At 55.2% G+C, this 24,158-nt stretch overlaps 1 protein-coding gene and 1 long non-coding RNA gene across 3 annotated transcripts; one reads left to right on the forward strand and one right to left on the reverse strand.

The window, feature by feature from the left end:
• Positions 1 to 3,395: 3,395 nt before the first annotated feature.
• On the forward strand, positions 3,396 to 19,787 carry LOC116657530. The gene is made up of 3 exons (XR_004312652.1): positions 3,396 to 3,408; positions 10,333 to 10,337; positions 19,717 to 19,787. It is a non-coding gene; the product is annotated as an uncharacterized LOC116657530 (long non-coding RNA).
• Positions 16,319 to 22,836, reverse strand: HS3ST6 (heparan sulfate-glucosamine 3-sulfotransferase 6). 2 transcript variants are annotated; one of them, XM_032460146.1, is made up of 2 exons: positions 22,417 to 22,836; positions 16,319 to 17,070 (listed from the first exon to the last, which is right to left on the reverse strand). In XM_032460146.1, the coding sequence occupies exons 1-2, from the start codon at positions 22,797 to 22,799 to the stop codon at positions 16,455 to 16,457; spliced, it is 999 nt and encodes a 332-aa protein (XP_032316037.1). In that variant the 5' UTR covers positions 22,800 to 22,836; the 3' UTR covers positions 16,319 to 16,454. The 2 variants fall into 2 exon arrangements, with proteins under 2 accessions (XP_032316037.1, XP_032316036.1); XM_032460145.1 differs by having other exon boundaries at positions 22,387 to 22,836.
• Between the last annotated feature and the right edge of the window lie 1,322 nt (positions 22,837 to 24,158).

Here is a 24,158-nt window from a genome sequence, read left to right on the forward strand (position 1 = left end):
AATGTCTTCCTGCTTTTTGAAAAAGGGATCCCACATTCTCATTCTGCACCAGGCCCAAAGAATTATGTAGCTAGCCCTGGATTTACTCCACACATGAACAAAGGCTCTTTGGTGTCTTCAATAATTCTTAAGAGTGTGAAAGGAGTTCTGAAACCAAAAAGTTTGAGAACTGCTGTCCTAAGAGCCTAAGAGCCTTCCAACCTCAGGACCTTTGCATATGCTGTTCCCTCTGCCAGAAAAAGTGTCTCCTTTCTACCTGTTCTTCCTCCCATTTTTCAAGTCTCAACCCAAAGTCACCTTCTCAGGGGACTGTCCCTAAGTCCTTGTATTTGCTTCCTGTTGCTGCTGTAACAAATGTATTCTCTGATGGTGTTGGAGGCCAGAAGTCTAAAATCAATGTGTCCATAGGGCTGGTTCCTTATGGAGACTCTAGAGGAAACTCCATTGCCTTGACCTTCCTGGATTCTAGAGGCACCCGTATTCCTTGGCTCGTGGCCCCTTCCTTGCATCATTCAGATTTTTGCTTCCATCCTCACATCTCCTCTGACTCTGAGCCTCCTGGCTCTCTCATGAACACCCTTTGATGACATTGGACTACCAGGATAATTGAGGATCATCTCCCTTCTCTAGAACTCAATCTCCGCATCTCTTTAACTGAATCCTAACAGCAAAGCCCCTTTTACCCAATAAGGGACATAATCACAGGTTCTAGAGTTTAGGTGATAGACATCTTTGGGGACCATGATTCAGTTGACCACAGTCACCCCTCGGAAGTCTTCCCCATTTCTGGCCCTTAGCAAATTGTGTGTGCCTCGGGTGCCTATTTGTTTATTGTCTGTCTCCCTCCCACAGAGACCCTGCAGGGACCCAGCCAGGCAGGGACCCAGCCAGGCAGGGACCACTACTGCTGTGTTCAAAAGGCACCTCCAGAGCCTGGCACACTGCCTGGTATGTGGTGCATGCTAGGCACATATTTGTGGAATGATCAAAGCAAAATTTCTCTGTGAAAACAGCAGCCAACAAGCCCTCCTTGGGCATATCCAAGTGGCAGATGAAGAAGGTAGGCGAGGGTGGGGGTGGTTCCAGGGTCACATGTCTTGTCTGATGGGCCAGTACACCTCCCAGGACAAACTCTTTCCCTTTGCTTCCTAGTCCTTGCCTATGTCTTTTCTCCCTACTCATGGATGACCAAGGGGAGTGATGCTCTGCTGTGCAGGAACCATGGTCCGCCTGCCCTAGAAGATGACTGTTACCCACTCTCTGCACCGAGATACAGGGATGTGGACCAAAGAATGGGCAGGTGGGCCAGAGTGTCCAGGCGTCCCCGGGCACGGCATCCATGGGAGAGCCGGCCACAGCCCTGGTCTACTGTGTTGCTATCGCCACTGTCAAATTAATCCACTCTCTCCAAGAGCTTTCCCTGGCAGGGTTAGAGCAAAAGTCTCTTGTCCAAGGAGAGCCAAGCCAATGTCCAGAGGCCCTCAGAGCAGAAGGGCATCTGGAAAAAGTCCTCAGGAAGTGGAGGCCAAGCACGTAGAACATCGTGGTAAAACTAGTGCACGGCAGGGAAGACAGGCCTGTGTTCATTCCCTGCAGACAAATCCATCTCCCCTGCGTTCGCACCCTTGACAGAGGGTGTGGTCAGTCTGTACCCTGCACTTCCTCCAAAGAGGATGCTCGACCCTGTACCCACCACCATCCTTGCCTCTACACCCACCACTCAGACCAAGGGGGCTTCGGGGAACTAGATCATCATGCCAAGAAGAAGGCTGACAGATCTGTGCTCATCTTCATCTTTGTTCAAAGTTGCCTGAACTTGGAGCTGAAAGAAAGAGGGACTCCCCCAACACCACCAAAAAAAAAAAAAAAAAAAAAATAAGGAAAGAGAGAGAACAAGAGAAACTGCATAGACAGGAAATGGAGAGTCGACTCAGAGGGGCTTTGGGATTTAAATGCCCACACCTGGTGCCTGGTGAGACTTGCTGCATTTTACAAAACAAGACTTCCCCTCTCACTCTCTCAGAAGTAGGATGCAGCTTTGATTTTTTGTGTGGTCTTGTGGGGAAGAGGTGCTTGAGCCACCCTTGTTCTCCTGGCGACCCTTGGCCAGGGCAGGGGACAGGACGTGAAGGCAGGAGGGGCATAGGTGAATTCTGATTCACAGCTGTGCCCAGCCACTCCCACTCCCCAGCAGCCACTGCCCTGTCTTACTTCCAGAAAGCCCAGCTCCCATCTCCTCCTGGAAGCCTTTGCTGCAGTGATCCTCTGCCCTCATCCTATACCTCCCTGATCTGGTGGCATTCCTTTGGGCCCCACACACGCCTCAGCGTCCTGAGAGGGTAAGAGGTCAGGCTCTGGGGCAGACTCATCTGAGCTGAAGTCTTGGCCACAGCTGTGTGAGCTTCAGCGAGTCACTTGTTTCCACAGAGCCTCAGTTTTCTCATCTGTAAAATGTGAACAGTGGCTACTCAGCCATAAAAAATAATAAAACAATGCCATTTGCAGCAACTTTGATGGACCAGGAGACTGTCATTCTAAATGAAGTAAGCCAGAAAGAGAAAGACAAATACCATATGATATCACTTATGTGTGGAATCTGGAGAAAAAAAAAAAAAGACAAACTTATTTACAAAACAGAAACAGACTCACAGACATAGAAAACAAACTTATGGTTACCAGAGAGGGGTGGGGGATGGGAAGGGATAAATTGAGAGCTGAGATTTGCAGATACTGACTACTATATATAAAACAGATAAACAACAAGTTTATACTGTATAGCACAGGGAACTATATTCAATATCTTGTAGTATCTTATGGTTAAAAAGAATATGAAAACGAATATATGTATGTTCCTATATGACTGAATTATTGTGCTGTACACCAGAAACTGACACAACATTGTAAACTGACCTTACATCAATAAAAATATATTAAAAATAAAAATTTAAAAAAGAAAACAAACCTATGGTTACCAAAGGGGAAAGGGTGGGGAGGGATAAATTGGGAGTTTGGAATTAGCAGATACAAACTACTATATATAGAAGAGATAAACAGCAAGGTCCCACTGTATAGCACAGGAAATTATATTCAATAACTTGTAATAACCTATAATGAAAAAGAATATGAAAGAGTATATATATAACTATATCACTGTGCTGTACACCAGAAACTAACACATTATAAATCAACTATACTTCAATTTTTTACAAAAGGGAAAAAAGAGGAACAATGGTTACACCCATCTCATGAAGTCATTTAAGGCTGCAGCAAGATGTTCTACACATCCCAGAGGAATAATGGGCGTGCGGGAAGCATCCAGTCACCAGCATCCCCAGTTGCATCGTCATCAGCCACACCACGATTCATCAGTACAACGGGTGCCAGTTATCACACTGTTGGCCTCACCAGGTTTCTCAGCTGAGTTTCAGGCTGAAAGGAGGCAAGCCAGTCTGGCCCTGGGGGCTGGAGTCAGGCTTTCCCTGGAGGAGAGCGGAGAGGGCCAGCAGAGCAAGCTCAGGGAAGGCAGCCGTCAAGGTGTGGACGGGCACCAGGACAGACAGCCGGGCTTCCAACAGCCCCACAAGGGTCTCCATTCCTTACGGCTTACTGGCATCAGCAGCACACCAGAGGAAGTCCAGCCAGGGCACTGCTCTGAGGGTCTCTGCGCACAGAGCCCATGGAGAGGGGGCTTCTTACAGCAACTGCATTGCCGACCTGCAGCTGTCCCCCTGAGGCCTTTTCTCCAGGGCTTCCTGCCCCTCAGCCTTTTTCTGCCCTCTTTATAGGAGGGAACACATCTAGAGGTCCACTGAGCATCTATGGCACTGGCCTCCACAGAGCAGTGTGGGGGAGGCAGAGACGGAATGAGCTGCAGTTCTGCCCTGGAGCACCCGCCTTCCATTGGAACAAGGCACACAAACCTCAAATGAGCTGTGATTGAGGCACATGACCGAGTTTTGAAAAGAAGGCCAAGTCTGCTTCTCTGCGCCAGCCTGGGGGCCGTAGGGGTGTGCAAGGCTGCGGCCCCAGCCCAGCATTAGAATCACCCACATTGCATCTAACTCTCATTGTTCTCAGTTGTGCAGAAACCCACCGCCCTACAGACTTGCTGAATTTCAGAGTCTGGAGGGACCTGAGATCCCCAGGTGTGTGTGAGCAGCCAGACCTGGAAAGCCTGGGAGATCCTGCCTGACAGCAGCAGGGGGCTGGGCCCCTAAGAGGGGATGCCCAATAGGAGGATACAGAGCCAGTCAAGGGCAGTAAGGTCACTGCTTCCCCCCAGACACCAGCCTGTGACAGCTCATTTCATGCCTCAGAGCCCCTGAGCAAAGATAAATCCTGGGGTCACAGCTTCAGAGTCTAGTCATCAGAGTGATGGGCCCCCCTCAAGATGTCCACATCCTAATCCCTGGAACCTGTAAATATGTACCTTATGTGGCAAAAGGGACTCTGCTGATGGGATTAAGATAAGGATTTGGGGATGGGAGAGAATCCTGGATTAGCCAGGTGGGCCCAATGTCATCACAAGAGTCCTTAAAAGTAGAGACCTTTTCCCAGCTGCCATCAGAGACATATGACAATTCAAGTGATCTCAGAGGCATGAGAAAGACTCAGCCCACTGTTTCTGGCTTTGAAGATGGAGGAAGGGCCAGGAGCCAAGGAATGAAGGCACCTCCAGAAGATGGGAATGGCCCTCAGCTGACAGCCAGCACAGAAATGGGAACCTCAGTCCTACAACCACAAGGAACTGAATTCTGCCTATCATCTGAGCAGGAAACAGACTCTCCCCTGTATCCTCCAGTGGGAACGCTGCCCTGCCCACACCTTGATTTTACTGGTGATATCTATGATGGACTTCTGACCTCCATAACTGTAAGATAACCCACGTGCGTTGCTTTCAGACACAAGGGTGTGGTGACTTGCTAAGGCAGAGATAGGAAGTGAATACTAGATTCCTTCTTGCACTGCCCCTTAGCCGCTTCATGCCTCTCTCCCACATTCAGGACACACTTGGTTACTGAGGCCCCACCATGTCCCCCCTCCCCCAACCCATGCAGGCAGCCCCCACCCAGGGCTGACCCACTTCCAGGCCCCACGCAGGAGAGGGGAAGTGCCACTTCTTTTTCTCTGATCCTATGCTAGTGTCCTGGGGCTGCAGTCACAAAGGATCTCAAACTGGGTGGCTTAAAACAACAGAGGTTTATTTTCTCACAGTTGAGGAAGCCAAAAGTCTGAAATCAAGTTGTAAGCAGGGCTGGGATCCTTTTGGAAGCTCTAGGAGAGGATCCTTCCTGCCTCTTCCAGCTGCTGGTGTTGCCGGCCATCCTTGGCGTTTCTTGGCCTCGCTCCTGTCTCTGCTCCCACCATCACATGGCCATCTTCGCTGTGTGTCTCTCTGCATCCTCACCACTTAAGAGGACACCAGTCATTGGATTTAGGGCCCACCCTTATCCAGGATGCTAGCATATCAAAATCTTTAACTAATTGTCTCCGCAATGACCCTATTTCCAAGTAAATCACAGTCACAGGTTCAGACTGGACATGAATTTGGAGGGGATGCTATTCAACCCACTACAGACCCCTTGGGCAGGTAAGCTCCTGTGGCCTCACTTCCCATCCGCTGGGGCAGAAGCCTCCCAGGGAGTCTTGGTTCCAGCCTCAGTTCCCCTCTTGTTCCTGTTCAGGGCTGTGACAAGAGGACCTCGGACCCTGAGGAATGAGTTCCGCCTGAATCACACCAAGAGCATCACAGGACTAGAATCACCCCCAGAAAAGTTCCTGGGGGCAGCACGTACCCTTACACAACCCCTTCAGCTGCTGCCTGGAGAGAACACAGGCCATTCCCACTGCTGTCTGCCAGCTGCAGCTTGATGCTGCCACAGGAAGGGGCCCAGGGCACTGTCATCAGGTTTGGGATTTCTTCGCCCTGGCGTTCCTCCCCTTACTCAACCTGTCCTCTAGACCAGAGGTTCTTCAGGGTGGATGGGGACTCTGGAAGGACCACGTACATCTTCCCCATGGCCCAAGAACCTGTGTCTCAAAGCATCTGTGTTTACAACGGGACAGGGACTACATGTTCGCCTCTGGCAGGAATTAAAATTGAGCCTATGAAACCTAATAAAAACCAGACTGCACCCCACAGGGTCTTAACCAGAGTGGCGCCAGGCTTCCCAGTCCTTCTGGAGAAGGGTGGTAGGTAACTGACCTGGGAGAGCCGCCCACCCATGTGGGCCCATGGGCAGGAACCATGAGTAGAAGACAAATCACCATCTTGGAGCTTCCGGAATCTTCTCTACTCTTCATTGTCCCGAAAGTGAGGGTGGCATGAACCTCGCCTGAGCCCTGCTCCCCTCTTCCAGAATATGGTTCCTGCTTGGCCCACCCTGTGGTATTCATTTTCTGTGCTGACCAACAAATGACCACAAATTCAGCAGCTTAACGCAGCCCCTCATAATTTCTGTGAGTGGGGAGCGGGCACAGCTTAGCTCAAGGTCAGTCAGGGTAGGGTCTCATCTGAGGTCCGGAGACCCCTCTCAAGTTCCATGATGGTTGGCAGAATTCATTTCTTTGCATTTGTAGGACAGAGGTCCCTGTTTTCTCGCTGGCTGTTGGTCGGGACCCTTAGATCTAGGAGCGGACTGGGTTCCTTTCCACATGGACCTCGTAGGTCCATCACAATGCACTGTTGGCTTCCTTCCAGGCAGGCAAGAGGACCCTCTCTGGCTTGTTCTGTATCTGCCTTCTAGACCACCTGTTGTGGACTGAATGTTTGTGCCCCCACAAAATTCGTGTGGAAATCCTAACCTCCCCAGGTGATAGTATTAGGAGGTGGGGCCTTTGGAGTGATTAGGTCATGAGGGTGCAGCCTCACAAATGAGATTAGTGCCCTTCTGAGAAGAGACACTGGTGCGTGAACACTCTCTCTGCTCTCCACCACATGAGGACACATGAGAAAATGGCTGTCTGCCAGCCAGGAAGCAGGCCCCACCAGACACCAGATCAGTCAGCACCCTGATCTTGGACTTCCAGCCTCCAGAACTATGAGAAATAAGTATTCATTGGTTAAGTCACCCAGTCTGTAGTATGTACTGTGGCAGCCCATGCTAAGACACTCCCTCTTTATTCAATTTTTCATTGAGGTGAACTTCACATACCACAAAATTAACCATTTTAAAGTGAACAATTCAGTGGCATTTAGTGCATTCACAGTGTTGTACAACCACCACCTCCATCTGGTTCCACAACATGTTTATCACCCACGTACCCATTAAACTAGACCCCCTTCTAGGAGCCTACCTGATTAGGTCAGGCTCACCCATAGCACTAGTCCTTGTGATGCACCCAAAGTCAACTGATTAGCAAGTCAGTCACCAGAATGACATCTATCAGATTCACTCTTAGGTGGAGGGGATTTCACAGGACATGCACTCCAAGGACTGGAGACCTTGGGGGACATCTCAGAATGCTGCCTACCATGCCTGTCACTCAAAGACCAGCCCTGAGGGGCCGCTTCCTCTGTCTGCTCTAAGCTGGCATCCACCTGAACCACTCACACCACAGCACAGGCATTGAGGGCCTGAGCTGTGGGAAGACAAACCTGGGTGTACATGCTCTGCCAGCTCCTGATAACTCATGTCCCTTCTTGGCCTCGGTTTACACATCTGTAAAATGGGGGTGGTAACACAGCCACCTGGTAAATAAAATAGCACTGACGGAGCATCTGCCTAATGCCGGCACTGCACTGAGTACTTGAAATACATTCTTCTCTGCAAACCTCAGGATCGCCCATTCCTGGTACAGAGCAAGTGACCTGGAAATGCTAACTGTCATTATTACACTGGCCTCTGCCTTCTTTCCTTCTTCCCCATTCTTTCTAATCCCTGGACGTCTGGGTGCTTTCTGAGCCTACAACGCATGAGGCCATGAGCTCTCTAGGGAAAAAGGGAATCCCGAATTTGTTTCTCCTCATTCCTCTAGGTCTTGCCTGTGATTCTGTGCTCCCAGCAATGCTCTCTCCCACCCTGCGTGCATCTCCCCACTTGGCACCCAACAGGACCAGCCAGTGATGAATGCACTCCCACCCAGCCCCCAGCATAAAGGGGCTCCGCCCACTCCCCACCAGAGTCCAGACAGTGAGGCCAGGGGTCAGTTTCCAGGTGCTTCTCCCCCAAAATTGGTGTGGTTGGCAGAGGAGTCCGCCCTCTCTGCAGCCATTCTCTCTTCCCTCCCATCACGCAGGAGACAGGACCCCCTGCGGCAGGCAAAGCATTTGTCTCCAGATTGGCTTTCCATCAAATATCCCATCCTCCCTCATGGCAGATGGAAGGGAGTGATAGGATCTGAACTGTGGGGGGCTGTCGATTCCACTAGCTCTTTCCCCAGCCCTCAGGGCCGGTAGGGAGGGCTGAGAGTAGAGAAACAGGAGAACAAGATCTCTGATTGTTCCCCACCACCAGACTTCAGGTCCCGCTCTCCTCAGTCAGAACCCTTGGGTATGAAATCCTCCCAGCAACAGTTTTGCATTAACTGTCTTGGTTGACTGACTGTTTTTGTATGGCTCTTCCAGAGAAAAGCACAGACAATGTGGCTCAGATTAAGCCATACGAAAGGAATTCCTCAGCCTCAAAGCCTGGAGCTTGGCTCTGAGCAGAAGGGTCCCCAGCCTCTTGTCTCATGTCTCTGGCAGCCTGGGCAGTGCCCGTGCAGGGGGTCACGTTAGAGAAGTCCCATCACTTCTGAAAGGAAGGGCTGAACGTCTCAGGGCAGCGGGGCTCAGGGGCAGGGACACTGCCCGTGGTCAGTGGTCTGTGGTACATATGCACCTGGAGGGTTTCCTTGGCTTTAAGGGCCTACCATCCATCCTGTCTTCCTGGTGGCCACCATGGAGAGAGTCCCCGGTGAGCCAGGCCTTCAAGGCATTCCCCACCTCCAGGCCCCAGCACACTGGCCGGCCTCCAGGAGTACAAGAGTTGCAGGGTAGGGTGGGATGGGACAGGCCAGGGAGCGTCTGGTCAGTGGGCCCTTTGCCACAGCCACGTGCCCAGCCCAAGGCCCCAGCAGCCTGGGACCCAGAATGTCCCAGAGCACAGGTCACATTGGAAACCAAACCCTAGTGTGGGGGCTGTGGTCCAGGACTTCGCAAGGGGGCGGGGCTGCAAAGGAACAGCTCCAGTACAAAAGGACACAAGGCTGGCGTTCTGTGTTTTCTCATATCCTGTGCTCTCTGTTTGGCATCATTAATCAATCACAGGGCCAATCTACCAGCCACAGCTGTTTACATCTTCCCTGGATCCAGAGCCTCACCATGAACCCCCTCCCCATCCATCCCTCCCACCATGCCAAAGCTGCCCTGCCCCAAATCACTCAAGCCAGGGACTAAACAATGAGGGACAGCCCCTACGCCCTGGGCGTGCCAGAACTTTTCAAACTAACCCAGCCTAGGCTGTTCACCCTGCTCTGCCCTGCCTCTCCCCTGGAGACCCCAGCAAAGGCCCTGGTCTCAGCCTCCCTGGCTTCTTTCTGGTTCCTGATCAGCACTGGTGCTTTCCCAAGTGGCCCTGCACAGCATGGTGTGCCCCTTCTCTTGCAAAGTGTAAGGAATAAAAATATGCTTTTAATGGCACTGGCCTCTCCCTGTTGTCACTCAGTCACCTCCATAAATGAAAATCCCAAGGGCACATTTTGAGGCAGTTAGTTGGCAGCCTGGATCTCTGGACTTAATTGCAGGTCCAGGATGCCCACAACCAGATGGGAGTATTAAGAAAGAAGCATCTGTAGGCAGTTTTTGGAGCATAGTCAAAGCTGGGGAAGAAATCTCTTGTCTTCAGAAATACCCAGGACCCCAGAGTTCCAGTAGTTCCTGAGACTCTCGGGAGCCCATGTACCAAGTGGGGCCCAGACACGCCCCCTCCTGTGTGCTGGGCCAGGGGTGGTGGGGGCCGTTTCTGCCACTCAGCACCAGCCCTTCCATCCCCACCTCTTACATAGGAAGCCCCAAGACCCTCTTTCCAGAACCTGGAGACCCTCTACCTGACAGGCAGCTCTGTTGGGTGTGTCTTGCTCAGAACCCCCGCTTCCAGGTGGCTTTGGTCCCACAAGGCCTTCAGTGGCCCCCTGAGCTCACAGAGCCAGTCCAGGTCCACCCACAGCTCAGTGTGATTGAATAACCTGGTGTGTGGTTTTGCATCCATCGCCTGTGATACCAGGTTGGTGTACATCCTCTCCTGAGCTGGATTCTCCATCCGCGAGGCCTGCATATGCTGGCCTCTCAGTGGTACTGTCCCTCGGGTTCAGGCCCAAGGAGCCTAAGTCCCCTTCTCTCTCTCCCTACAGGGGCTGTGTGACCGAAGTGGGCCTCCTCCACCTCTGAGATAGTGTCAGGACCCTCCATGCATCTTGGGATGGAGACAGAGCAGATGGGAGGGATGGGTGGGTGACACTGGGCAGTATGGCAGGCACACCCCTCTGGCCAGCCCCAGTCTGGGCCAGAGTGGTCAGACTTGCTGAAGGAAGTCCTTTAGGACCCAGTCCTGTCCATCCAGGGGGATTCTCAGAGGGGACATGTCCCATTTCCTGCTGATAGCAAGGCCAGAGCCCCACCCGGGCACAAAATGTTGCCCTGCTCTAGCTCTTTCTTTAGGATAACACAGTCATTTCTTCCTCTCTGATGTAAAAATTTCCACTTCTGGCCGACATAGAGTAACAGGAACTGGATTTACCCTTCTACCTGAAACAAGAGAACAACCAGACAAAACCTACAAAACTGTGGTTTTCAGACATTGGGCAGCAGTATTGCTGAGAGACAGGAAGGAGGGGGTGAGTCCTAGGATCACCCCAGCTTATTGCCAGTGGTACAGGGAGGGGAATTGAGGCCAGCCAGGTGTCTCCCTGGGATGAAGAGCTGGGCTGAGCATGCAGGGAACCAAGGTGGCTAGAATCTGTCGGATGGAGTAAGTGCTGGAGAGGAGAAAGCCACGTGCAGAGTGAGCCTGGAGATCTGCAGAGGGCCCCCCAGTCTTCAGCTGAGGGCTGAGGGGCCCGGGTAGGGGAGTCACTACGGCTGGGGCAAGAACAACATCAAAGGATTGGAAGGAACAGCCCTCAGGTGTCACACGTGGCTGGACACAAGGCACACTCCCAACAGAGCCCACTCCACGTGAAGGTCACCCTTCAGTACTCTAGTAAGAAGGCTCAGTTATGCCCCTGAACCACCTCTCACTTAACATTCATCCGGTTACAGCCGTGGTCCGCATTCCTTAATGATTCCTACTTTCATGTCCTTGGAGAACTAATAAAGATCTCCCCAGAACCTACTCTCTCTGATCCGTCCCTAGACTGCTGAGTTTTCTATGGAAGTCCTTTTCTAAAAAATGGAGATGAAATTCACATAACAATATAAATCACTTTATTTTGTGACAGTGAATGATTCAGCGGTGTTTCATACCTTCCCAAAGTTGTGCAACCACCGCCTCTATCTAGTTTCACAAACTTTTTATTCCCCAAAAGAAAACTCCATGCCTAAAAGAAAAAAAGAAAGAAAATTTAAAAATTAAAAACAAACAAACAAAACAAAACAAAACAAAAACCAAACAAACAATAAATACATTTTTTAAAAGAATTTTTACAAAAAGAAAGAAAACCGCATGCCCATGAAGCACTGACCCCTTTTCCCCTTCCCTGAGCCCCTGGAAACAATTGATCTGTTTTCTGTTTTTAAGGATCTGCTAGTCTAGAAAATTCACATTCATGGAATCATATAATATGTGTCCTTTTGTATCTGTCCCCTTTCACTCAGCCTTTTTTCCAGCATGCTAATGTTGTCACACGTATCACTGCCTCATTTCTTTTTATGGCTGAATAGTATTCCATTGTATGGATGCACCACACTGTGTTTATTCCTTCACCAGCTGATTGACACTTGAGTTGATTCCACCCTTTGGCTTTTGGGAATAATGCTGCCACGAACAGTGGTATACAAGTTTTTATTTGCACACCATGTTTAAATCTTGTAAGTATATACATGGAGGGCTTATGTTATAGTCACAGTTTCTCTTAACCAGCCCTCCATCACCTGAGCACTGCCTATATGACCTCGAGGCACCTGCTGCCTGCTCTGCCCCCTGTGCTTTTTCCATTGCTCTGGAGAGTGGTCCTCCTCCTCAGGGAACATAAGGCAGATGCGGAGGAAAGAGAAAAATCGAGTTCAGAACTAGAGACCCTGAGAGAGGAGCACAAAGGGCCACAGGAGAGGGGCGCTTCCTGCAGGGGAGAGAGGCCCTGGCTATGGTTGTGCCCAGGACTGATGGGTCCAGTGGCTCAGATGCTGACCCCAGGGGAAAAGTGGATGAAATGGATTCACTGGGTCCAGAGGCCCCTGACTCACTCCCTATCCTCCACCCTCCCCCATTTCCTCAACCTTCCCTATTCCCCTCCCCCTCAACCTGGCCTTTAATTCCAAGGAGGGAGTCCTCAGGAGTCAGCACTTGCCAATTTAAGAGGAAACTTCTAGAAAGGGACAGTCCCATAAAATGAACCCCTGGGCTCAGGTATCAGCAAATCCCCAGCTCCCCACTGCACATCTTCTGGGGCACAGAGGGGGTCCAGAGTCCCAGCAGGCCACCGTGGCCACCCAGAGGGAAGCACTGGGGGTCTGCATGCTGTCCTTGGTCTGTCCCAGCCGTGGTGCAGGGGAACCCTTCTGGTCACTGCAGTCCAGAAGCTCCTTAATGGGAGCCTGGTGGGCTGGTGAGCAGAGGGTGGGTATCAGGCCTATGAAGCCAGGAAAGAAGTGAGGAGCTCCCAAGAGATTCCAGTCATTGGAAGGCAAAGCTGTCTCTCCCTCCACGCATCACTCAAGCCTCCCTTGCCCATGGCCTGATCCCCTCCCGGAAACAGGACCATACAAAGCTTGGGAGGGGCCTCTGGATCTGGCTGGAGAGATAGGTACCAGACATGTTCACCTGGGCTACATGGGGACCAGCCACGGGGACCAGGAGGATGAGGTCTTTCCCCAAAGCACCCCTCATCCTGCGGCAAAGGGGGTCCATGAGTGTTGCCCAGAACAGTCCCCCCGTGATCCAGACTTCACCTCAGAGCCCAGTCTCTCTTCCCACACCTGGCCCAGCTCTGTGGCCACTCTTAGGAGCCTGAGAGAGAAGCAAATAAGGTCATTCCACTGGGCCCCACCTGCTCTGACCACAGAGGGACCACCTCTGAGGACAGGAGTCAGCAGGTAGGTGGCCACAGCTGTGCTCTGAGCATCCCCAGGCTGGCAGGGCCTCCCTGGGGAAGGGAAGGAATCAGACCTCACAGAGGACAGCTGGCAGTGGGCTTATAAGTGATGCATGCGCAAACAATGATAAGGAGGAGGATGGGGAAGTTGCTGGCACTTTCTGGAGCTCCTCCCCTCAACTAGAATGAAGATACGTGTAGAAAAGTATTTGGGGGCAAATAGGAAGGATGGATCCAGGTCTGATGCCTCCCCTGTCTCCAGCCTGATGGAGGGGCCAATCAGGCCACTCAGGCCAGGGTCTTCTCAGGGTCTTCAGCTCAGTGTAGAGAACACTGTCCTCACCCCACTGGGCAGGGATGAAGGGCCCCACGGGCCCCTAAACCCTACCAATCATGACTAGGAGGTCTGGGGCAGGGAAAGGACACCCAAGGTAGAAGCAGCCACCCACCCCTAAATGTCTCCAAGCCCCTTCCAGGACACCAGGGCTGTGAAGACCCCCACCCGCCGCCACCCCATCCTAGTCTGGCTGCCCCTTCTGCACTGGGGGGAACAGGAAGAAGGTAATTGAATCAGGGTTGCTCATTCCATCTGGAAACTTCCAACATGGAAAACCTACTGAACAACTGGGGAAGCAATTTGGGACTTTAATTAAAGGCCGGTGACTCTCCCCCGGAGCCCCACCCCACGCACAGCCAGGAGGACCCCCACATCCGTCCTCAGTGTGTTCTGAGGCCCAGCTGGGCGCCTGGTGCTGGGCGTTGGCTCTTGGGCCTGGTTGCCACTGGGAGGAGGGTGAGCAGAATGAGCCAGTTCACCCTTCCTCCTGGCTGCTTCCAGACTCTGCATTCTGAGCTGGCCCTGGGCCCCAAAACCAGACAAACTAGTGGCCCCCACAGCTCTGCTTCCAAGAAGCTTCAGGAATGGATTAGTGGGTCATGTTGGCAGGCTCGGGAAAGGGATTCTAAGCCCCTCTAGGGAGAAAATGAGCTTGGAGTGAAAGTACAGCTACCCTATTCTAAGTCTGCCTCCTCTCCGTCTGCTCCTTCTGCAAGGAATGGCATTCCAGGCAGAGGGAACAGCATATGCAAAGACTATGAGGTTGGAAAGATCACGGCAGGTGGAAGGAGCTAAGGGGGCAGAAGCTGAGGGGTGAGAGGAGCACACAGGCTTGGGGGTGGGGCTCACCTCTGAGGGCCTCAACAGCTGCGTTCAGGCATCTGGTCTTCATTCTAGAAGCAATGTGAGTGGGGGCAAAGATGGGAGTGTTTTACAATAATGGGATCTGGTTTACTCTGAAGACACCCCTCTGGCTGCTGTGCGTGCAGAGAGCTCATTGTAGGAGAACATCCAGTCGTGAGATGGCAAAAGTTTGGACAGGGTATGTCCAGGGAGAAGAAGAAACATACATGGACCAGGCTGGGAACTATGCCAGGGGTCAGGGGCTGTCCTGCCTTCCCTGATGCCCCTGCCGCCCAGGGCAGGCTGCCATGCCATCCCTAACTGAGTACCCCTTGCAGGGAATGGGGACACAGCTGTCAAGCCCAGGGCTTGTCACTCAGCAGGATCCCAAGGTGCAGTGTGACCTGTCCTCAACATCGTTATTGCAAATTGGACCAGCCCTGCCTCCACCCACATCAGAGGTCCGAGCTGGGGAGGAGGCTGTGGGTACCTCTCACCCACATCTGCCCACATTTGCCATCACATTTCCGCCAAGGTAGCTTAGAACTAGTCCCCAGCCCTGCCTGTGGCCTTGCCCTGATGGCAGGCTCTGGAGGCAGTTGCTGGCCCCCTTAGGGCAGCTCCACACTGGCATGTCCTGTGGGCCCAGAACCAGCAAGGGGTGCGCTGCTAGAGACAGATGCCCCCGTCTCCCTCCCCATCTTCTGTTGAGCCTTTTCTCACACCAATACCAGCTGACCCAAAATACACACCACCCGTGGGGTCATGTGAAAACAGTCACCATGGTGACTGGTGGGGTGTCTGGCTCAGTCAGCCAGAGCGGGTGCTGGTGCCACTGCTCTGAAATCCTCCCTCGCTGCCACCCTGGATCTTAGGACAGGGAGAAGCTCCAAGTACCCCAGGGGTGGAAAGGCCACATCAGGGCCAAGCATCTGATATAGATCTAAGGGCTGGGGTGCAGGGGCCACAGCCAGGTCCCACAAGGGCCCAGGGCATACCAGAGCTGGGCCTAAGGACCCCTGGGGGTCACTGTCAGGGCAGTTGGTGGGCACCTGGCAGACAGCACTGTAGCCAGGAGCAGGTGACAGTCATTACTGAGGGGGCCCTGCAATTCTGGGAGAGACAGGTGAACAGGGCACCCCAGCCTGCCCAAATCTGGCCTAACTTGGTTGGGGGTTAACAGGCAGCTGGGTTGCCACTGGGTGTTTATTCCTGCCCATCCCAGAGGAGGGAGCACTACGTGGATAAGCACCAGGGAACTAGGGCACAGAGGGCCTGGGGGACTGGGCATGGCCCAAGGAGTGCGCAGGATCTGGTGGGTGGGGCCTGTGGTGTGGGCTTTGCTTGGTGGGCGTGGCCTGGGTGGGTCATGTGCGGTTTTGCTGCAAGCTGCTTAGAGGCTGTTAGAACCACCCCTGCACACAGGAGTCACCTCATACTCGCTACTGGCAATTTCACCAGATTTCCAGGAGGGAGTGTCCAAGGGGCACTAGGACGCAGAATTAGCTGGGGTCTTGGGTGCAGCCTGGAAAGCTGGACAGATCCAGCTTTAATCCTGCCCCACCGCTCAAGTGGGCCACGTGAGGCCTCAGTTTTCCTGTCTGGAACACAGGGACAGTCCTCCTTGGCACCCCAGGTCTGAGAAGAGAGCCCGAGGATGACCTCCTGAGTCACTAGGGCTAAGCTGTGTGTCACTGAGCAGGCCCCGAATGCCTCTGAGCCTCAGTTGCTCATTTGTGACAGGCGGCCAAGCTCCCTGCACACCTCGAGGGATGTATAACCACCATCAGGTTTTTAACCACTCGTGGCATGAACAGTGACTGGTTGAGTTAGCTGGTATGAGTATCATTTCCCCAGGAGATGGCACCTCCTAACCTGAACCCTTCAACCCCCAAGGGCACGTACAAGAACAGAGATCCAAACTTTATTTTGTAAATACTCCTCTCTACCCAGTATATGTACACGGCCCACCCTGGCCAGGTGACAGGCATAAATTAAGGTTTTACCCGAGTCCCCAAGCAGGGCATGGGCGGGCCAGGCCTTGTCAGTCCCAGCCAAAGTCCTGGCCTGTCATCTGGTAGAACTTGCGGTTGAAGGGCCGGTAGAAGTCCCGCAGGCGCTGGACCACAGCCTCGGGCACTCGGGGGTGGGGCCGGCCCTTGGATTTGCCCAGGCAGCGGGGGCGGCTGCTCCCCTGGGCTTTCTTGAGGCAGGGGAAGCCCTTGGTGGCATTGAAGTAGAAGTGCTTGTCCGTGACGACCCGTTTGAGGCCCAGGAAGTCCTGCACGCGGCCCACCTCTCCGGCAGGGTCGCTGACCAGGCGCTCGCCGCTGACAAACAGGAAGTGCGACAGGGGGAAGTAGCGCAGCCAGTTGTCCAGATGCTGGGCGTAGAGGCCAATGCGTACGGCGCTCCAGGCCGTGTCCACGGGGCCCAGGCCGCGGCGGAAGGCCAGGGCGTGAAAGCTGGGCAGGCCCGGCGTCTTGGAGAGCGTCTGGGCGTAGTCAGAGATGGCCCGAGTCACGGGGTTCCGCACCACCACGATCAGCTTCGTGTCCGGGGACATGCCACGGATGCGGCGGGGGGCCTCCCGAGTCACGAAGTAGCTAGGGGTCTTCTCCATGGTGATCTGCCCGTCCAGGGTGCGTGGCATCAGGCTCCTGCAGGACAAGTGGGAGGAGAGGTGGGCATGAGCGGGTGCTGGCCCTCTGAGAGCCCTCCCACCCAGGACCGGCCCCCAGGGCCCTGGGACTAACCTCCCCTTCCTCCAGGGAAGCCCTAAACTACAAGGTAGGTATGCCTTCCTACCCCCCAACTCTTAGCCAGACCCACCCATCCTAAGCACTTGGGTGGGCAGCCTGGGATGTGGGCTGTGAGGGTGCCCAGATCCAGCATGGCCCACAGTGGGGGCCCACCCTGCAAGGCTGCCCACACCCCTCCCAGAGCTAGACTGCATCCCAACCGTGACACAGCTGGGCCTCTCACCCCAGACCAACCTCTCGGCCTGAGACCTGGACTTGCTACCCACAGGGCTCCAATGACCTTCCCCATCCCGCGGGCTCCTGCTCTGTAATTACCCCAGTCTCACTTTCATTAAGTGGCTCATGGCATCCCCTGAATTAGGCCATTAGTTATTGACAAGTGTCACCAACAAATGGCAGCTGCCCTTCCTCTCTCTCCCCACTCCCCATCCCCCTACATAGCCTCTTCCCACCTTTTTAGCCCTGCTAATTCTCCCTGACCTGGGCCCCACCAGAATGCTGAAAGCCTCAGCACAGCCCAGTGAACTGGAGACGTCAGTGAGGTGGCCTAAGGGTCCGTCTCAAGACCCCAGCTGCCTGGGCCTCCCAGACCTGCCTTGGTACCCAGGGTACAAGGCTGCAGCTGCAGCATTTCTGACGAGTCCTCTCATTCTGACCAGAGGTGAGGGTCACTGACCTCATCCCAAGGTTCTCGGGGAGTCGGCGGCTAGCAGAGCCCCACCACCCAAAACCTGGGGAACCTATCCTGAGCACCCCGCCCAGGCAGGCCAGGTACCCTGAGCAGCGTCCCAAGGCCACCCCTGCCTGCCAGGTAGTGCAGGGTGGGGCGGGGCAGGATACTGCCAGCAGGGCCAGCTGAGCAAACAGCTCAGAGGGAGGGCCGAGAACTAGGTCAACAGAGGCAGAGGCTGTCAGGACCTGCACTAGGGAGGGGAGGTCTCTGTCCCCTGCCCTGGCTAACAGCTCCCAGAATTGGTCTCAGACAGAAGGGTGACACACTGGGCAGAATTCAAGGCTTATCCAGAGTAGTGACCCCATACTCAAGCCCCTGGGAGGAAGGGCCTGAGTCTCCTCTTCCTGCTCAGACCCCCAACAAAACTCAGGCTGGTGGATACATAGGTGTGCAGATACACAAGTTGGGGTGTTTGGCTTGGTGTGTTTGGATGTTGGGACAGGAGGAGGTACACATGTGATCCTGGGCAGCCCACCGGGCTCCCCTGACACCACCCATTTGGCTCAGGGGAGTGGGGTGGACTGCATGATCTACTGGCTATGGGAGCTTCCTCCACCCCTCAAAATAAGGCCCTGGGCAGAGCTGGTCTACAGAAGTCACAGGGGACAATTCTGCTCCCCCATGGCAATGACAGAGCGATCTGGGACCCCTTCCACCACACTCACTACCCTATTTGATAGACAGGTAGACTGAGGCTCAGAGAAGGAGCAGGAAGTGCTAGGTGAATGAGGGCCCACAGCCTCCTACCCCTGGGCTGCAGCTGCTGGGAGGGGCATGTCAGCTTGGATTCTGCTCTAAGCCTCATGCAGCTAGGAATCCAGGTGGGAACAGCACCCAGCCCTCCTAGGGGATAAGTTCAAACAGACCTTGGGTGGGGACAATGCCAAGAGCTGAGGCCAAGGGCTGCAGCCTGGGGTGGCCAGCTCAGGAAATCCCCTTTCCACAAGAGGGAAGACAGAAGAAGGGGGCATCGCCCCACACTGGACCTCAATGCTAAGACCACAGAGAGAAGCCAGTGCCTCATCAGAAGTCACTACCCTCCCTTTACTCTTAGGGAGCGAACCAGCCCTGTTTACTCCAAGACCCTCCTTGCCAATCTTTGACACCCCCTTTCCATCCCTTTCCTCCCCCAGGTGCCCAGTGACCCCAGGAGCACCCTCTTTCCTGCCCCAGACTGGGCCCTTCCGGTCCTGAGTATCCCCACCCCTTCTCACCCGCCTTTGGAGAGGGGCTGCAAGGAAGCCAAGAGTTAAAGGGACCTTAGCACCCACTGTTGCTTTCCCTCCAAGGAAGTCAGAGGAGCAGAAGCAGGGTAGGTGCCCCCAGCCTCACCATGGAGGGGAGAAGGCAATGGGAAGGGGGGATGCCGACTTTCCAGGCCCGCTCTTGCCACAAACCACCTTTGAGATCTGAGATCTTTGGGATCAATTACTCACCCTCCCCAGGCCTCTGAAAGCCTGTCCTCAGCCTGGAATGGAGGAGGGTGGGGATGGGGGCTTCTGGGGAGGTGGGAGAGGATGAGAGGAACAGGACTCTGACCCCCACTTGGCAGACATCTGACAAGTTGCTTGGCGGACATTCCCTCCCTGCTCATCTGGTCTGCATTTCCCTGCGGCTTCCATCCAGCCCCAGGCGACTCTCCCTCCTCCATCTCAGCCTGCTCCTCCCCGAAGTCCCACGTCCCACACCTTGCCTGGGCCTCATCCAGCCAGGCCTGGGACCCTGCAGAAACCAGCTATGATTCCTGTGTGGAACTTTACCGTGCTGATGGTGGAGGTGGGGGCATGACAGGGGGGTGAGTCCCACAGAAGCCCAGGTCCCTCCCGCTCATACTCATATCCCTACTACCCACAGTCACTGCTCCAGCCCCCGGAGCCAAGGGGGTTCCCCTGCCTTCATCCCTCCTGTCTCCTTTTCACTTTTCCAAACTGCTATAGTCAAAACATAGCCCCCACCTGTCCCCGACAGGGGACCCCCTCCTGAACTGAGACTTTGGGATATTTGTTTGTGTGACTCCAGCACCTGCCAAACAGAAGGTGCTCACTGAGTGACTAGATGAACAAATGCTGTGTGAGTTTAGGGGCACTTGGTGGGGGAGTCACAGTCCCCAGGAAGGAGGATCCAAAAGAGCCTAAGGGGTGAGCTGAGGCCTGGGGAGTGGGGACAATTTGGCCAAGGTCAAATTTGAGCATCCTGGGACCCCCTGCTGAGGCCAAGGGAAGGGCCAGAGTCACTGCCTGGTCACAACCCAGTGGGAACAGGGTGTCCCAGAAAAGCAACTAGGGGCACTGACTACCCCTCCTCTACTTACCATCCCAACCCCCCAGCCAGGAACAGGTGCTGAGGACCCTCTTTGCAGCTGGGGAGACCTAGGCAGGGGTGGGCATTTTCAGACTCACTGCACATTCATGGCTGGTTGGAAGGACAGGCAGGTTCAGAGGCACAAGTGCCTGTGAGAGACACCAAGGCCACACGCGCACATGTCAGCACATGGCCATGTCCCTTGGAGGGCCTGTGGACACACGTACTCCAGAAACTCAGCCAGTCCCCTCCTGCTTGCCTTGCACCAGCCAGTGAGGGGTCAGCGCTACCCAGCCCCAGGATGGCTCCAGATTCAAGGGGTGGAAACAACGATGGGGACAGGACCCTTTGCATCCTCCGGGCCCACCCCTCCCCTTGGTGTGGTGGCTCTATAAATGAGGAAGGAGAAAGTCTCAGGCTCCTGAATCCTCCCACTCCTATCACAGGCCTCAGGCACACCTGTGTCCCAAGAACCCCTTCCCAGGGCTGAGGATCTGACCCCAAGTCTGGCTCCAGCTGGCTCGCTCTGAGGTCCCTTAATCTCCCCAGACCAGTCCCCCAGAGCTAGAGCCTGTGCCCAGGGAGAGCCTGGATGGGACCTCAGGGTCCCCGGTTCTTCGGGAATCTTTTTAGGTCTAAACCCAGTTTTCAACTCCCCTGCAGCCCCGCATTAGCCCAGCTTCTGGGGTCAGCAGTGGGCTCTGAAGTTTGTACCATGGTTAACAATGGATCCTCCACCTCCCCCACCCTCTCCCTCCTCTTCCTCCCACTCCCCTTCTTCTCCTCCCCTCCACCCCTTCCTCTTCCTCCCCTCCTCCTCCCTCTCCTCTGCACAGAAGTGAGGAATTCAGGATGCTTTCAGATGCTGCAGTACCACCAGAGTTGGGTAATGGTCTCTCCCTGAGCTCTGAGAAAGCAGGGATTCAGGCCGTGCCTTCCAAGAAATGGCATGGTGGTGCGCCCTAGGGGTCCCACTGGGGACGTGGCGGGGCGAGGTATTTGAAGAATGGACTCACCTCCCTCATCGCCACACAACTTCCCTAGACGCCCCCTGCCCCAGTAGCAGCAGCCCTTCAGAGCTCATTGAGCCTGAACCCCCGGTTCTCACTGGGAATCCTTTATACCCTTGAGTGATTTAAATGCAAAAGGCAAAGATAACAAGTAGGGGTGGGGGCAGGGTGGAATCTGGGTACAGAGAAACTGGTAAACCTGGCAGTCAGGTCCTGCCATCCCCACTTGCCACTAATTCACCAGGTGACCTTGGGCAGGGTCCTCTCTGCCCTTTAGGGGCCTGGTGCAAGTTGGGGATGAGGCAAGTGCTGTGGGGAGAGGGGTGACTCACCCTCCATCTGTGAGTCCTCGTTTCCCCACAGGAAGGGGCAGGACACCGATGTGGGCTTGTACACAATTGAGGAAGGCAGTGGGCAGGGCCTTACACTTGGCCTTCAGTGCTACCCTGGGCAGGGAGGGGCTGGTGTTTGACTAGCCCCCAGGACAGGCTACTTCAGCTGGGGCTGAGTGTTCCCCCAATTCCACCACACACCCCAAGAACATCCTGAGTGGGAGGCAGGGCAGCTACAGAGCCCCATGGTATGAGGCTGGGGTCCCAATTCTCATTCCTGGGCATTGATCAAGGGCACCTTCCTCCTTTCTAAAGACCAAACTTTCTCCAAACCTCCAGGACTATCGAGAAGGACTCCTCTCTCCAGGATCAGGTTCTTTAGGGGTAGGTGACAGACACTTTCTAGGAGGCTGCGGGGGAACCTGGAGGCCCCGTGCTAGGGTAACTGGCCAGAGGTCAGACATGGCCCCTCAGAGTGATGCAGCTGGGAGGGACGACTGAGCAAGAAGCACTTTTAAAGCTTCTTAAGCCCCACTGGCTTGGAACTATTTCTCAGCTGGAATAGCACTCTAGTCCCGAACCAGAACTTTCCCTCGAGTTTTCAAAGTTTCTGGGAGCCCACGGCCAGTAACCATCCCTTTTTTTCATAAAACCTCCTGCTGGGGGTCCGCGTCCTCCAGGTCAAGCCTTGCCCTCCACATAGGCTCGTCTAAGCCCCAGATGATGCCCGGACACCTCGCCCCGCCGCGTCCCCAGTGGGACCCCCAGGGAGCACCACGCCGCTTCTCGGAAGGCACCAGCCAGGAAGACGGTAGGGCGTACGGGCCCGGGCGCTCACCGGTACCAAGCGAGGCCGCGCTCGTAGCACCTGTCGAAGAAGTGGGGCTCCGAGCCAAGCGCGCGGACGTCGGGGTGCAGCCGCAAGAACTCCAGCAGGGCACGAGTGCCGCCCTTCTTCACTCCCACGATGAGCGCCTGCGGGAAGCGCCGGCGGCCTGGGCCGCTGGCCACCGGCAGAGCTGGCGCCCCGGGGTTGCCGGCGGCGCGGGGCGTCTCTGTGGGGGCGGGGGCCGGCGCGGGGACACGTGCGGCCGGTGGGCAGCGTCCGGGATAGGCACAGAGACAGTAGGCGCCGAGCACCAGCGCGGCGAGCAGCAGAGGCGCACGCGGCGCCCGAAGCGCCGTCCCGGGCCCGCCCCCCGCGCCCTGGCTGCCCCCAGCCCCGCCGCCCGGGCAGCCGCTACCTGCCATGGGGCTGCACTGCGCCCAGGGACAGGAGCGGGGGCTGCAAGAGGGCACGCATCCCGGCCGGCGCCGCGCTCAGCCCGTCGGCGCCCGGCTTCTGCTCTGTGCCCAGCCGCCCAGCCGCCTGGGTGCGGGGGCGGGGCGGGGACGGGGGCGGGGACGGGGTGCCCCGCCCCTCTTGGACCACTGCCCCGCCTGGGACATGCCTGCACCCACCCGCGCTGTGGCGCGACTCTGAGCCTCGGAGACTACCCAGACGCGTCTGCTTGGAGACCCCAGATCCCAGCCCGTTCAGCTCCAATGTCTTCACCCTTCCGTGCAGGGATGCTGCGGCGGCGGGTCGGGACGCAGGACAGTGACAGAACTGCGCTGCTGGCTAAAGGACCCTGTCTTAGAGGACCGATGGCTGCCCCTTGTGAATGAGGGCGGCGTGACAGGTGAGCGGGCAGAGCAAGAGGGCCAAGGAGGCGCGTGGACCCCGGCCCTAGTGCGCAGAGGGGGTTCCCGGAATGTCGAGGGAAGTCTGCATAGGATTGGAGCGCGCCCTGCTGGTCTAGGTTTGCCTTGCCATTGCCATTCGTCAGGATCACGGGCCTGGCAGCTGGAGAGGACTAGTCAACTTTGATTACCATTTTAGAGTCTGGGAGACAGGCCCAGGGAGGACAGACGTCCTTCCAAAGAGCCCAGTGAAGTTCAGGCATCAGGCTCCTGACACTTTCTACCGTATCACGCAGTCTGTCTGCAGCCGAGTCCATCTGATGCTCCTGTGAGATGTCAGTGACCCATCTCTGATGCTGGCAAAGTAGCTCCTATTGGAGATGTGAAGGATTCAGGAGACCTGTGCTGGGGAAACTAGAAGGAGGAGCCTAGATCCTGTCCTAAGAGCTTCCTCTGAGGGGCAGGGAGACTCAGTGGCCATGCAAGTAATGAGACCTCCAGGGCACTGGACACTGCAGGAGCTTTATGCACCCCCAGCTTCATTGAACCCCCAGCACAGCAAAAGCAAGGCAGAGAAGGAGGGCTGGCTGGGAAAGAGTGAGTCACTGGTAAAGAAGGAATCAAACCCACGTCCTCGCTTTGCCTCTGCCTCAGCCTTCCTGGCCTCACAGTTGGTGCAGGTGGGCACAAGCTCCCCATAGAGACCAGCCTTTCTCCAGCCAATGCCCAGAGACCACTGTGCTGGCTTCTGCTGGTTAATGGGCTGCTCCTGAGCCTAATGGTAACTGGATCTAAGGGCATTGGGAAGGAGATTCCTAGGGGAAGGAGCACTTCCCAGGGGCAGGGGCCTCCATGACCCATAAACACGTCTAGAGTTCTCACCCAGAGGCAGCCCTGGCGGGAGAGGGCTCTATGGAGCCAGTGGGG

Source organism: Camelus ferus, chromosome 18, assembly GCF_009834535.1.
Source record: "Camelus ferus isolate YT-003-E chromosome 18, BCGSAC_Cfer_1.0, whole genome shotgun sequence".
NCBI lineage: Eukaryota > Metazoa > Chordata > Mammalia > Artiodactyla > Camelidae > Camelus > Camelus ferus.